We start from the raw sequence: 16,136 nt of genomic DNA, 5'->3' as shown, positions 1-16,136 counted from the left end.
GTGTGTGTTTTTGCTGTGGTTTCCTCACTGAGTGCTGTACAACACAGACATTAGGTTCAACACGCCGCAGTGAGGCTGCCATTTTAAATCGAATAACAGAATACGGGCAGAGTGGCCGCTAACAACCTGGAAGGTTGGCGGTTCATATCTTCTTACTTCCACAAAGGGGGTCTTTAATCTTAAAATTGCTCCCCCTTGTGACGGATGGCCATGGCCATTACCTGGCCGGGACGCCAGCTGGAATGTAGGACCAGCAGAGAGGCAGCCCTCCTAGTAGTGGCTGTGGCACCATGGGTTCCTGCAGGGCATACTGAGAGTTTGGCACGGCCCTGTTGGAATCCAGGGGGAGCTGTAGACCCCTACTTTGGGTTGATTCCAATGATTCCAGTTAACCCTGATGAGCCACCTGGAGCACTCCCAGGAGTGACACAACAGGAGCCTCCTCACTCCATTTGGGGAGGAAGAAGGACTGAAGCTTGACTGTGGAGGAGTGGAGGTGGAAAGGAGAAGAAAAGGAACTGTGCATTGGTCTCCATGGGGGGCTTTACAATGGCTGACCCTGTACTCTGACCCTTACAAAGGTTACACAAAAAGACAAGTTCATCTCCATGATTAACAAATAATATCAAAACAAAAAAGAACCAAAATGTGACCCCATAAGAGCCGTAACATTGTGCCAGGGCATGTGAGGGCCAGAAGGGCAGTGAAAGTGACAGTTTTTAAACTTTGTGTGAAAATACGAGGACGGCAAGAAAAGGGGAAAGTACATCCGGTTTATAAAGCCTGCCATACTCAGCTTACCCTTCATGAGCGACAGTCATCTGGCTCTTATTTTCGTTTTATTCTCGCCTTTCACGTATTTATTGGGTCTGTTTATTGTCCTCACGTCACTATTTTTATGGATTATTTATCGGTGAAGATTTTGACCTGCAGCCCGCTTTTTGCACACAGTATTTGAGGAAACACACCGATGAGTGTTGTTGTGTCCTCAATGTCCCCAGGGAGATGAAAGAAGGGCCAGGCCTGCGGGCACATGTGGCATCACACAGCCAGGGTTAAGGAAGCTCAAACACCAACGAGTAACCTTTTCTATAAATGAAATACTGAAATACGTGCGGCTAGTTTTTAGGTTAGGACATCTGCACCTTGTTAAGGTGACAGCAGGGCAGGGTAAGTCTCTTGGGGCACCTTGAAGCCAACTGTCAGCAATAAATGAAAAGAAAACGCGTGTTGTGATGCTAAATTGAGTCGTCACGTCTCCGTCTAAGCAGACTGATTAGGAAAGCGGCTCATCCGCATTTGAGGCATTCTGGGTGGACGAACTGCAGAGGTGACGTCAAGTGTCAGTCGTCCTATCTGCAGAAGGGGAAGAAGGGAGGTCATTAGTACACAGTGCCACCTCCTGTCTCGGCGGAGAACCACCGTCACCCAAGCCTTCAAGCCGTCTCCCGTGGCAACCTCAGTCCCAGATAGCCTTTGATGTAAACACACCATGTGTGACCGTCACGTGACGGGCAACGGGAGCCGTCGTTATAAACAATCTAGCGACAGCCATGATAAAGGAAGCCTAAAATGGCAAAACCCCACCACAAACCTGCAGTGATATTACGTCAAAGTTTGAGCGTTAAAATTAAACAACAATTACCAGAAGTGTATAAGAGCGTGCGCCCAAACTGGAAATATTCATTCTAAACCTCAACAAACTCCCAACAATGAGTCCATGTGTGTTTATAATTAAGATATGGTCAGATGACCTTGAAGGAGAGGAGAACAAAAACTTCAATCAGAAATGTCAATGGAGAAAATAAACCTGTGGGGAGTCCACGGTTAGTTAGAATCGAGAATCGCACGCAAAGGCAGACACAGTCCTGGTTCTAGTGACATGTCTGACTACCAGTCCCCTCCTGTAGTGTGAAGACACACGTTGGGGGTCCGTGGCTGTGCGCCGCAGCTTTTAGTTATCGTATATGCTCGCGTTTAAGTGTCCTCCCGTGGGTAAGTCCGGGCTTGATCTTACCGTATAATTTCTTGTATTTCCTAAGTCGAATGCGGAAAACTCACGCTATTGGTCCAAGAGATTACGATATGCTAACGCCCACCGGAGAGAGTAACCACAGAGCACACGGCCTTCTTTTTCTGTGTATTGTGACCACACGGTGATAAACAGAATATTGCAAAGTGAAGTTTGCACGGATTTGTGTTTTTTGTATCTCACACCCTCATACACCTTTATCGTAAGAGCATCCCTTATCTATGATGGAGCGTTCGATCAGAAGGAAATATGAAGCTGGTTTTAAAGTAAAAGTCGTTGAAGTGGCGAAAGAAATTGGTAGCAAAATTCGATGTGTCTGAGAAATTGGTGCGAGTTTGGAGGAAGCAAGAAGATGTAAAAAAAATAAAATAAGTGTCGTATTTTTGAAAGGGGTCTGATTTTTATGATCGATTTTTCGACTTATACGTGATTATATACGCTAATAAACAGTGTGCTCAGACTCCAGGCGGGCATCGGTGCACAGAGTACTGTGAATGAGCGGCTCTCAGTTGTTTTGATGTGGACGTTGGCAGGACCGGAGCGGCATTCATGCGCAGACACAAGCGGTTCAGCCGCTATCCTTTGTCAACACTCTGGGGTTTGCCACCTGTGCCTGCACCACAATAAAAATAGGACCGAGAAAGAGGAAAAAGAAAAGCAAATGAAAGGAAGATGGTGGTGGAAGGCTTTATAAGCGAGGCAGGATCGCGGCTGAGCTGGTGCGGCAGAGAAGAAGGAAAGCAGTCGGGAATGATGCCTTGTAGGGAGCGAGGGGACGCCACTCACGGGGCTGAGTGAGTATCCGGGAGCAGCTCCGAGGGGGCTGAGGTGCAGAGTTTGCGGTGAGGGACATGAGTCAGAGATCAGGGCCGGCGGTGCTCGCTGGCGGATGTCTCTGCGGTCCGAGCAGACCTTGGTCGGTGAGCAGAAGTGTGGTTGAGAAGGAAGCACCGCGTCTCTTTATTACTTTTAACAGTCAGTTCCTGCCAGCGATCTTAACCTCATTTTTATTCTTGGATTATTTATTGAGTATTTATTGGACTTTTAACCTCCACAGATTCACCGTTTTTTTTATGGATTATTTATTAAGAAGACTGCACTGCACTTTGAATGAAAAGCACTTTTGTGCCCACCTTGCCGTTACGTGACCTCATTGCCCAGTCCATCCCTGGTTATGTCTGTCGATGTCTAGAGTTGTCTAACCCTAACCTAACCTAACTGTGACCCAACCTGAACATCGGGGGCTTCTACAAGATTCTAGAAGTTAACTTGCTCTGGTAAATTGAAGGCAATCCTCCAAGCCTCACTGAGGTCTATTTGGTGGGCAGTATAGCAGATACCAAGCAGAGAAACAGAAGAGCAGAGCGGAGAGTGGCAGACCCCCCGAGACTAAAGAGAAGCTCTTGGATGTTATGCTGTGACTGGAGTCGCATGGCCGCTGCAGATGCTCTCTTGTATTCATCAGTAAGTCCACACCGAGGGGGTCATGAAACGCCTCCACCACATTCGCATTTCTATAGCATAATATTTGCATTTCCAACCTCTCAGATGATATTTTTTTTTGGTATGCCACCTTAATAAAAGACAAAGGAAAAAATAGACAGCTGCAAAATATTATTTTTAGCTTTAAAAACATTAATATTAATAATTATGCGGCGCTCATTGCACTGTCACTTTCAATTGACTTCACAAGATTAACTGTATGGTGGCAGAAGAACCATTAACCTTCACTCTGCTTTTGTGAGAATACATCGCTCTCAGACACACCAAAGTGATTTTTTAAAGCGATTTTGTTTCTTTAAAGGTCGATTAGCTGTGCATTTGAGGGGTTTTCTTTCAATCAGAGCAAACCGTTGATTTGATATTTGCTCGATTCACACAAGTATGATTGTAAATTTGCTGAAATTAAATAATGAATCCCCTCTTAGGAAGGGCTTTGGGTTAAACTACAAAGCAGGGGATAGAAAATAGCAATCCAAAGAGCACAGAGCTCGGCGCTGACCCCCCGTAAATAAATGTGTGAATGTACCGCCGTTGTCTGGGCAGAGACAGACGCGGCAACTCTAATTATTCTTCTATCATCGGGGGAAAAACCCAATAAATAATAAAACACTGGCCTGGGAGTGTATAGATATAGTAAATGATTTACAGCGATTCAGGGAGCTGAGGGTCTTCACGGAAACAAAATCCGGTTGCAGTCTTTTAAAGTTAGACGTTTACTTCTTGAGTCCTGCTGATTGTTTCTATGACGAGCCAGCAGGTGACTGCATCTATAAATTACAAAAGCCAATAAAAAATGAAATTCACAAACACATTTTCTTCTTCTTCTTGTTCATCTTGTGTGCCTGGTCCACCTTCTCCTGCTCCTCCTCCCCAGTCAGACCCTTCTTTCATTTTATCCAACCACCTCCACTATGGCCTCCCTCACTTTCTCTTCTCCTGGACTTCCATTCCCATCAGTCTTTTGTTCACATATTCATCGCCTCTCCACATCACGTGTCCTTTACCACTTTGGCCTGCGTTCTTGTACTTTCTTACACCTTTTGTTGCTCCTCTGATGGTCTCATTTCCTAGTCTGTCCTTGTTTGTAACTCCACACATCCATCTCCGCCTTCTCATTTCTGACCCATCTAAATTCTTCTTGCTGTCCATATCTCATCTTCATACATCATCGCTGGTCCTACCACAGTCTTAAAATCCTCACCTTTAACCTTCGCCTTAATTCTGCGATCGCACCATACTCCTGATACCTTCTTCCAATTCTTCCATCCACTCTGCACTCTGTCTTTTCATGCGATTCTCCATCTTGGGCTCACTGATCCCATATATTTAAACTTCTCCAATCTTTTCAATAGCTGTCCTTGACACCTCCACATTAGCCGCCATCATCCAATCACATGGTTTCTCATGTCAGTGCTATGTCGGTGATGCATTCCCTCCAGTGGACTGGGATCAATGCATATCTCTCTGATACTGCAGCCTGGATGCAGCTGAACCTGGCATAGACGGACCTTCTTGATACCCCAGCTTGTTGGTCTATTCAGCGGCCCATCTCCGTTCAGCTCGAGTCACTCTTGCTATCAAACGCCACCTCCTTGGTGTGCTGATCAATAACCAGCTGTCTTTCATGGTAGTCTCTCAGGTTTTGTAGATTCGCTTTACACCACGTCCACAAGATCAGGCCATATCTGACAACTCCTGGTCCAGGCTTCCATCTTGTCACGTATGGACTACTGCGACTGCAGGAGATAACATGTAGTAATTTCTGATGTGTCTGTCTGTCGTGTAATATTTAAATAAAGATCTCTACCACCGGAAGTGTGCATATCCTCAACTAGGGTAAGGTTAGAGGTGGCTTTTCATGTGTGGAGTTTTCTCTGTGGAGGAAATCCACCAGTGTGCACGATGGTACATTTTAGTGTGTCTTAGATTTGGAAAATAACGCAGCATATCACAATTTTTAACAGGCGTAAAATGAATTCATTTGACCAGTCTGGTATGGATTGTACTCTGTATGCAGCTGCAGAAATGAACTCAGGTAAACAAGGAAGTGGGAACAAAACTCTAGGGCACAGTATTCCTTGTTTTCCCCTCAAAAATAACCTATTAAGACACCCAAGAAACACTTTAGTGAGTTTTGTACTTTGTAATTGTGAGATTGCTTGTGAAAACGTTTGGGGAAACTGTACATGCATCGAAAGTTCTCCGCTTCACTCATCACTACTGAATAGTATGAGCTGCGGTGGTCTGAAAGTGTGTCTGGTTTATTTGAAATAACATTCTGTCTGGTAATCGTCATATACCCTCTCTCGTTGCAGATTTCAGACTGAATTGAATTACGACGTTTTGGAAATCCACGATGGACCAAACCTGTTGTCTCCATTAGTTGGGTCCTACAATGGCACACAAGTCCCCCAGTTCTTGTTCAGCAGCAGCAACTTCCTTTACTTGCTGTTTACCACGGACAACAGCCGTTCAAACAGCGGGTTTAAAATCCATTATGAAAGTAAGTATCCTCTGCTGTAACCGTGTCCAATATTATCTGCTATGATACAGGATAGTTCATAACAAAAAATGACCCGTGTGTAAATGGCGTTGTATTAGGTTTATATATGGGGCAGCTGAGCTGGCAGCAGACTGGCACTGAGCAGAGGCGGCTACTGTTAAAGAGCCGGAAATCGAGCTGCAAATCCATACTGCGTAAAGGAGATTTTCTCTTCTTGTCAATGTCGAATGTCAGGGGCCGCTACATGGAAGTGGACTCTACAAACCTACCAGAGCACGAAGCGAGGGTACCTACGACAGTAAGGCAGCGGGTACCCCCTCACCGTGCTAACTAGAAAAAGGCAGTTAAGGTTTTTAAAGAGTAAACACTGTGACCAGGGGGACAAGGGTGGGAAGCCCAATATCTCCCCCTGGACACTAGATGGCAGCCTCCCTGGGTTGCAGCGGTGCCTCAGACTCCCCCAGGGCTTAATGGGGGTTGGAGTTCTGTGCAGCTCGGTGGGGTTCCGCAGGCACTGCCAGGGGGTGCTGAAGCAGGAGTTGCTGGCCCCTTTAGGGCATTGGTTTCACCACACCCGGAAGTGCAGCCGGAAGTGTCGCCAATCAAGCAGCCGGAGGACTTCCGGGGTACCCAGTAAAAGGGAGCCAGCGACCACCAGTCAGCGGCCAGAGTCGTGTGGAAGGAGAACAAAGCTTGCTGAGGAGGCGTGGTGGTGCTGAAGAAGAGTGTGTGGACTTGTGCCCTTCCAGCTGAAGAAAAATAAATATTTTATTTTACCCACGCTTCTGTGTCAATCTGTGTCGGGTCAGGTGCTATATAGCGTCCTTCTTACAACACGTAGTCCAAGAAATGATACGTAGGTCAGAACCAGAGAGTCTGAAGCAAGAAACGCTAATCAAAAATGAAAGTCAAAAAGGGAATATGCGAGAAGTCGAATACCAAAAGAAACTCGAAGATTGCACACAAAATGTAATTGTTTTTATCCAACCTCCGATATCGAGGACAGGCTCGGGTGACCCTTATACCTGTGGACCAGCGAAGACCTGCTGTTCCATTATGGGAACGTTTCCATGGAAACAGGTGACGTACACAACCCAAACCTCTGGCGCTAATCAGCAAAACAAAACACTGTCGAGACGGACTTTAACCAATCATAAACTTCCACATAACGATTCCAATCGACAAACTGATGTCAGGATCTTCCGTTTATGTCCACTTCCCAAATTTTCCTCTTTGTCACAACGTCATCCAGGTCTTAATTGAATACTGTCAGCAAAAGGAAAGGAAACGTGGCCAGGTGGGAGAAGGTCAGACCTTTTCAGGTTGTCTCTTACTTAAGGCCGTGTCACGTTAGATGACTTTTCCATCCATTTTCAGTCATAGCCTTCATTTCCCTAATGTAAAGGATTCAGAGTCGGTCTGCAGTGCGCTTCCCATGAAGACCCTCCAGTCAATTAATGTGAAGTAGCCAGCAGCCCACTCCAAACAGTCTGTGACTCAGCCGTCAAACTGGGTTGATTTTGGGGCTGACAGCCAATGAGCACTCAATGCATGGAATGCAGCAAAGGACCACCGGTGATTTGGACGTCACAGACAGAAGAGAAACTCGTCTGTCTGATGTCTCGTGTCTTATGTACCACGACAAAAAATAAAAAATAGAAACAAAAGGTCGGAGGTTATGGCTGAACGTGCCATACCCGTTAACCCTTCGTGCAGCACCGGCTCCATCAGGCAGCATGCTTTGGCTCTCAGAAAAAACTGTGCTGGAAAGTCACCGTGCACTCGCTAAGTTTGTCATGTCGAGGGATTTTCTGTCTTGTCAATTAACGTGATGAGACCAAGGCTGACAAGCCCTCCAACTCAAAGTCACCTAAAGTGCCATCAGTTTCAGGTGTCCGCCTCTAATATTCACCACCTTTGATTGTCCAAGTGGGACGGTTCAAACGTTCATTGGGATTTGAGTTTACATACTGTGAAAACCAGGGGGCGCCACCGAGCCCCAAACCCCAGGCACAACTTCACAAACACAGTGCAAATGCGGTGGTACCTCGGTATACGTCCTTAATCCGTTCCAGATCCTTTGACGTATACCAAACAAATTTTTCCCATAACAAATAAAGAGAAAATGATTAATCCGTTCCCATGAAAAAAATTCCTATTGTTATTGGCATATTATACATCGATGGGGTTGTATAAAATAATTTAAACACTGCTTAATACTAAAATACATAAATACAAAAGCACTTAGATGAAATAAATGAAAATTTAACCTCACTTTACTTTTTAATAACGTCTTTGTTTTTCACAATCGTAGATACCGTCATTCTCGCCACACGGTATGCAGCAGCCAAGTCCCGGATACGCATTCCACCGTCATACTTTTCAACAATCAACTCAAACTTATACGAAAAAACACAAAATGACGTGAAAATTCATATAGAGTTATAGCACAGGTTGTTCACTGAATGCTAGCAACTGGCATACTGGTGCTCGTGGGCAGTCGTGGCTTTGTCTCGAGAGAGGTGAACGAGGGTAGCGCGCAGTGTTCTAGCATGCGAGTCGGATTCCAAACGTGACGTATACCAAGTTGGACTTATTCCAAAGCGGACGTATATCGAGGCACCACTGTAAATGTTTTTTATTTACAATAAAATATCTTTAACAGGTTTCTTCCTTTTAATACAGCCCAGTACAGAACAGCAAAGCAAACGTTTTCTTCTCCTTTTCTTCTCTGTTGTCCAGTTCCCCTCCCGAATCAGATTCGCCTGGCTGAAGATCGAGTGGCTTCTTTTCGCTAAGACACAGGAGTACTTCCAGAGCAACAGTATGTCCCATTCAAAGCACTTCTGGGTCAACGGGAAGTCCCTGAAAGTCGGGACTATGAATCCCAACAGCTCCCCCTGGAAGCCCCCTTGGAAATTAGCAAAGCTGCACCACAGGACTCCAGCTCCCAGCATGCCCTGTGGATGTCTGTGTGCGGAATCCCAACCTAGGGAAACTGCCATCTGGTGTAATGGGGGAGAAAATATCCAGCAATGTTTATCTCTCCCTGTCCTTCCATTACATCCATTGGCATCCTTGGTAAGGTCCTTTGTTAAACCCGGGTTGGGATGCCATCCATCTGTATATGCAGTGGGACAGCAGATTTACCTCCAGATAGATCCCACTGGTGACACCTGTAGTACCCAACAGGGCCACTCCCATGATGCCCTGTGGTGTCTCCTCTTAAAGGGATGGTGCCACCCGGTGTGCAGGAGGGTGATATGTGCACGGGAGGAAATCTACAACTGTCTTCCTCATTCCTAATGGTTTCCCAACCAACTAATGGACTGCTATCCATCCGCACCAAGATGTCAACTTTGCCACATCTTCTGTCACACTGGGCTTCAATGCCAACCTCCTGAAAGAGACCATCTGTTTTACTGGCCTTCTAAGCAGATAAGGGAACATCACAGCAGAGATGCTTGTTTATCTATGATAGACCATAAGAAATATTATATTCAGTTTTGAGGCTTTTAGGGGGTGTGTGGTGGTACCCCACATGTCAGCCAAGGAAGCAGAAAGTCCGTAGAAGAATAATGGTTGTGATTTTGTGCCACTATCAGTACCCAGTTTATTTCTTCATCATTCTTTGTGTGTTTACAAAATAAAGCAAGGCCTTCTTGACATCTTTGGACGTCTTTGGCATCCTTCTGTGTGTCGAGAGATGCGTAGGAGTGCCCTGCCATTTAATGTCTGCCTGCTGCACGCGTACACATAAATATTGCAACACATCGGCTGGCTGTGGAAGATTTGCCAGAGGCATCACGATCATCGGTGACTGAGTGTGGCACAGCAGTAACTAAGTGACTGGCAAAAAAGCTCAGCACAAGAAGAGGAATATGAAGGTGGAGCAATATGGAGGTTTGAAGGGAAACACATCCTTGAGTTGTCTTGAGGAGCATAAATGACCCATTTCTGACGTCACCAGTGGAGGAGACACCCTGGACAACATGACACTGGGTGACTTTTCCTGTAATGATCCTACACTATGAAAAAACAATTGTTGCATTTTTTTAAGTCTAATTATGAATGCCAAACGCAGTTAAAGTGCAAATACAATATAATACAATATTTATCTATATAGCACATATTCATACAAAAAAAATGTAGCTCAAAGTGCTTTACATAATGAAAAATAAAATAAAAGACATAGTAGGAAATTAAAATGCCAACATTAAATAACATAGAATAAAAGTAAGGTCTGATGGTCAGGGAGGACAGAAACAACAAAAGAAAACTCCACACGGCTGGAGAAAAAAATAAAATCTGCAGGGGTTCCAGACCATGAGACCAAAGATTGTCTTTGGGTCATTTTTGATGCTAAAGGTAAAAAACATAAAAACAAAAACCAGATTGAAACAACAACATTGACTTGTATATTACATTTTCTTGGGCAAAATTAGATTAAATAAATTTTATTAATCCCAATGGCACGTAACAGACACCTACCTATGCAATGTATTTGTCATTCCAACAGATGGCGCTTCATAAACATTTGTAATAATGTATTTTATTACTGCAAATGTTTTTGATGTGCCATCTGTTGGAATGACAAATGCATTGCATTTTATTGCTACATGTATTACCAAGTACATTCCAACCGATGGTGCTCTGCAGATTTTAACACTGAGGTCCACAATGATCAATTCTTTTAAAAAAAATTAATCACAGTATTAAAACAACAGCAACAATAATAATAGTAATAATAATTACAGCAAAAAAAATCAATTATTATGTTGTGTAGTGCAATTGAGTAATGCACACTGAATGAGGACAGTCCCTCTGTACTGCAAAACAGGAAAAAGCAAAATGTTCACCAAGTTCTTAATGTATGGCAGGTCATTTTATTTATTGATTTTTTTTTCTTCATACAAAGTTGAGTAAAAGATTAAAATTTAGTTAGGGGGCTTTTCTAAAAGGGATATAGTGAAGGTGGGTCATTTTGGCCCTAAGGACAAGGGGGTTATGCAGAATATTAAGAGTGTTCAATAACTTGTAATTGTCAACAGATGGCTTTAGTTTAAGAATCGCCACATTATGGATTTGCTCTTAATGTGGTGGACAAGTGAAATACTGGACATCTCCAATGGATATTTTCAAAAAAATGTGCTTCTTCTTTATCAGGTGTTACAGTGGACACATACTCCTGTTTGGACCCTGGCATTCCAGTGAATGGGCGCAGATATGGGCACGACTTTTCAATTGGCTCCACAGTGTCATTTGGATGTGACCCAGGATACAGGTTAAGCCACGAGGAGCCACTCGTTTGTGAGAAAAACCATTGGTGGAGCCACCCACTGCCCACGTGTGATGGTATGTATTATTCATGCTTATATTTCCAATGAAATAATCCATCCATTCATTTTCTTAACGCACTTATCCAGAGCAGAGTTGTCTAGCAGCTGGGGCCTATCCCAGTAACTATTGGATGCAGGGCAGGAACAACACCTGGACAGAGCCCTGTTATGAAATGGAGTCTCAAACTTGACTTAAAGTGGTATACCACTCACCCAGTCCAGCTCACTCCAGGCTACAGTACAGTACAGTACCGTAGGATTCGGTTAGTGTTGGGAACCCGCGTACCAGATTTCCTGAAGATGGGCCCATAAGTAACAAAGACCGTTGAAAAGTTCAATATGGCGGCTGACAGTGGCATCATACCACTGAAATAAGTATGTACATCGGTTTCGGTTAGCACCTACCAAATTTCGTGAAGATGGGGGCCATAAATAAGAAAGTTCAACATGGCGGACATTGTTGACCATTATGACCGTTACACGTAGAATTTCAAAATGAAACCTGTTTAACTTTTGTAAGTAAGCTGTAAGGAATGAGCCTGCCAAATTTCAGAATTCTACCTACACGGGAAGTTGGAGAATCAGTGACGTTGGAAAGTTCAATATGATGGCCGACAGTGGCGACATACCATCGAAATAAGTGCATACATCAGTTTTGGTTAGCGCAGGGAAGCCGCCTACCAAATTTCGTGAAGATGGGGGCCATAAATAAGAAAGTTCAATATGGCGGACGTTGTCGACCGTTATCGACTGCTATGACCGTTACGTGTAGAATTTCGAAATGAAACCTGCTTAACTTTTGTAAGTAAGCTGTAAGGAATGAGCCTGCCAAACTTCAGCCTTCTACCTACATGGGAAGTTGGAGAATTAGTGACTTTGGAAAGTTCAATATGGTGGCTGACAGTGGCGTCATACCACCGAAATAAGTACGTACATCGGTTTTGGTTAGCGCAGGGAAGCCACCTACCAACATTTCATGAAAATGGGGTCAGCCTTCTACCTACACGGGAAGTTGGAGAATTAGTGACGTTGGAAAGTTCAATATGGCGGCCGACAGTAGCGTTATACCATCAAAATAAGTACGTACATCAGTTTCGGTTAGTGCAGGGAAGCCGCCTACCAAATTCCGTGAAGATGGGGCCATAAATAAGAAAGTTCAAGTTCATCGAACGTTATGACCGTTACGTGTGGAATTTCTGTGAGGTGAGTGAGTGAGTGAGGGCTTTGCCTTTTATTAGTATAGATTGTAGAGGCTGGTTGAGTAATCTTGAAAGACTGATACCGGTCTTAAAACTATTAAATAATACGAGACAAATGAGGACAGTGAATGAGCTGGTCAGCAGGAAGTAGGGTGAGGTCATCAGGACAGGTCTGATGTGATGTCATCGGAATGGGAGTGACATCATCAGGATTGGTCGGAAGTGAGGTCATCAGGGTGGGACAAAATTGAGGAGAAAATTAGATATTTTTCTAGGGGTCTATAGGAAGAAGAGAGAGAAGGCATTAAAACTCTTTATGAAACCTTTTTATTTATCGTGGTGCCAACCTGAATTGGACCCTTTGGCTGCCCCCTAAGCGCAGGTGTGTGACAACAGTTATTTCCAAAAGGGTTGTCATGCTGCTGTTGCCACTGTAACTGTATATCGGCCAATTCATCCTAATTTAACAACTCAGGGATTTCTTGGGGTTGTAATTCACTTTATTGATGAGGAATCCAAGCTCTGCAGGTTTAATCCTAGAGATCAGAGTTTATCCCGGCCTGCAGAGGAGATCTGCAGAAGTAGCCAAGGAACAAAAGTGTCTCCAAACAGCAGCCTGGTGGCATCTGCAGTTGATAAGAGATTAGCGGGACGTCCCTAAGGAGGCCATGAAAGATGATGGCTTTACGTGATGCCATGTGAAACGTATTTGTGCAACAAATCCTCTGTTTCAGCATCAACCTGTGAAGGAAGAAAATTAAAGAAACCGTGGCAGGCTGGGTGTTTACTCGAGTGTCTCTGAACCTTTCCAAGGATATTTAACTGAGTGACGTGCCAGGAGCAAAAAATAATTTGGTATGTGTAAACTCGAGTTAAGCAAAGCCGAAACGATTTGACTTCATGTTTCATGTCGTTAACAACTCTCTACTGTTTTTTCAAGAGAAAGAAAATGTGAAACAACCAAGTAAGAAAAATGCAACAAAAATGTCCCCAGCTCACCAGCACCTACTCCACTTTCAGAGAGCGTACATTAGGGCAAAACCCATTAGACACCATTTCAAAGGAGGCACATAAACTCAACAGACAATTCTATATAAGAAATTAACGGGTGATTTGAACATTTGGAGCGGGGTTTGACTTCTTTAAAGAATCCCTCTTCACTGAATTAGAGAGGGGCTGTTTACCAGCATCGTGGAGACACGAGCACAGCACTGAAAATGCTGAGGAAGAATAACTGAAAATCTGGGATGATAGAGAGATGTTTTGAGGATTGACCTGAGCTGTGGGTAAAAGAAAACAGTAAAAGAAGAAGGTGAAAATTTAGGGTGAAAGGAACCCTGGCTACGCAGAAAGTGTTCAGAGGCCATTGAGAATGTCAGGTTATATAGCGCCCTGCATGTTCGGAATACAAGACACAGGAGGTTCTGTTCAAGCACACCGGTTAGGCCTCATCTGGAGTACTGGGGGCAGTTTTGGTCTCCATAAAGACATAACGGCACTAGAAGAGGTCCAGAGAAGAGCGACTCGGCTGATTGAGGGCTACAGAGGATGAGTTATGAGGAAAGATTAAAAGAGCCGAGCCTTTACAGTTTAATCCAAAGGAGACCTGAGTGAAGTGTTTAAAATGATGAAGGGAATTAGTACAGTGGATTGAGACGGTGACATTAAAATGAGAAGAAATTGAAAGTACACCTTATGAAAAGACTTTAGGAGTCACAGTGGACTCTAAGCGATCGACTTCCAGACAGTTTTGAGAAGCCATTAAGAAGGCTAACAGAATGTCAGGTTATATAGCGCCTTGATGTGTGGAGTACAAGTCACAGGAGGTTCTGCTCAAGTCTTTATAACACACTGGTGAGGCCTCATCTGGAGTCCTGTGTGCAGTTTTGGCTACAAAAGAACATAGCAGCGCTAGAAAAGGTCCAGAGAAGAACAACTTGGTTGATTCAGGGACTACCAGGAATGAATTATGAAGACAGATTAAAAGAGTTGAGCCTTTATAGTGATGAAGAGGAGACCTGAGTGAAGTGTTTAAAATGATGAAGGGAATTAGTCCAGTGGATCGAGACAAGTCAATGGAGGTTCTCCATCCATCCATTTTCCAACCCACTGAATCCGAACACAGGGTCACGGGGGTCTGCTGGAGCCAATCCCAGCCAACACAGGGCACAAGGCAGGAATCCAATCCCGGGCAGGGTGCCAACCCACCGCAGGACACACACAAACACACCCACACACCAAGCACACACTAGGGCCAATTTAGAATTGCCAATCCACCTAACCTGCATGTCTTTGGACTGTGGGAGGAAACCAGAGTGCCCGGAGGAAACCCACGCAGATACGGGGAGAACATGCAAATTCCACGCAGGGAGGACCCGGGAAGCGAACCGGGGTCTCCTAACTGCGAGGAAGCAGCACTACCACTGCGCCACCGTGCCGCCTACTGAAGCTTTATAACACACTGGTGAGGCCTCATCTGGAGTCCTGGGTCAGTTTTGGTCTTCAGGCTACAAAAAGGACATAGCAATGCTAGAAAAGGTCCAGAGAAGGGCGATTAGGCTGATTCAAGGGCTGCAGGGGAGTAGTTATGAGGAAAGATTAACAGAGCTGAGCCTTTACAGTTTAAGCAAATGGAGATTAAGCTTAGCTATTAGCCAGACAGTGTTGAGAAGCCATTAAGAATGTCAGGTTATATAGCGCCTTGATGTGTGGAGTACAAGTCACAGGAGGTTCTGCTCAAGCTTTATAACACACTGGTGACGCCTCATCTGGAGTCCTGGGTTCAGTTTTCCTGACATAAAGACATAGCAGCACTAGAGAAGGTCCAGAGAAGATCGACCAGGCTTATTCCAGGGCTACAAAGGAATGAGTTAGGAGGAAAAATAAACAGAGCTGAGCCTTTACAGTTCAAATTAAGAGAAGATACGATTGAAATGTTTACAATTATGAAGAAATTCATCCAGATTGAGACAGTGACTTTAAAATAAGTTCATCAAGAACACAGGGACATAGTTGGAAACTTGTTAAGATGAAATTTCACACAAACATTAGGAAGTTTTTCTTCATGCAGAGAACCACAGACTCATGGAGCAAGTGGCCAAATCATGTTGTAGACGGTAGGACTTTAGGGATCTTCAAAACTCGACTGGATGCTATTTTAGAAGAATGAAGCGGACAGCACTTTGAGTTTTGTTGAGCAGAATGGCCTGCTCTCACCCACATCATTCTAATGTGTATGAATATCCAAATCAGACCAGTATGGATGTGAACTGGGGTACACCCTGATTATTAAAAATAGGGCTCTGCAAACAGCATTTCTGAGCAAAATACAATCATGCCTTGACTTTTTAAAAATCTGAATCATGTCTGAAAGAACAAAAATTAATTTGTTTGAGATAGACTTTGTTATGCTAACTGGAAAAAAAAAAAAAAAAAATATATATATATATATATATATGTGTGTGTCAGGCTCTATGGCAGAGCTAGACTGGACTCGACGGAGAACCGTCAAAGGGGAGAAAAGGAAGCAAAAACCAGTGACATAAGGGGCGCAAAACGAG

The 16,136-nt window shown here is 44.2% G+C and overlaps 1 protein-coding gene across 1 annotated transcript in view; it reads left to right on the top strand.

Moving 5' to 3' along the window:
* csmd3b (CUB and Sushi multiple domains 3b) overlaps positions 1-16,136 on the top strand; it is a 1,150,768-nt gene that overhangs the window by 857,629 nt on the left and 277,003 nt on the right. Inside the window, 2 exon segments of the mRNA XM_039737543.1 lie at positions 5,851-6,038; positions 11,205-11,393. Coding sequence (XP_039593477.1) covers positions 5,851-6,038; positions 11,205-11,393 — 377 coding nt within the window.

Source organism: Polypterus senegalus, chromosome 15 (genome assembly GCF_016835505.1).
Source record: "Polypterus senegalus isolate Bchr_013 chromosome 15, ASM1683550v1, whole genome shotgun sequence".
Lineage (NCBI taxonomy): Eukaryota > Metazoa > Chordata > Cladistia > Polypteriformes > Polypteridae > Polypterus > Polypterus senegalus.
Note: the sequence above shows the minus strand (reverse complement) of the source record. Positions and strands in the feature narration are given on the sequence as shown.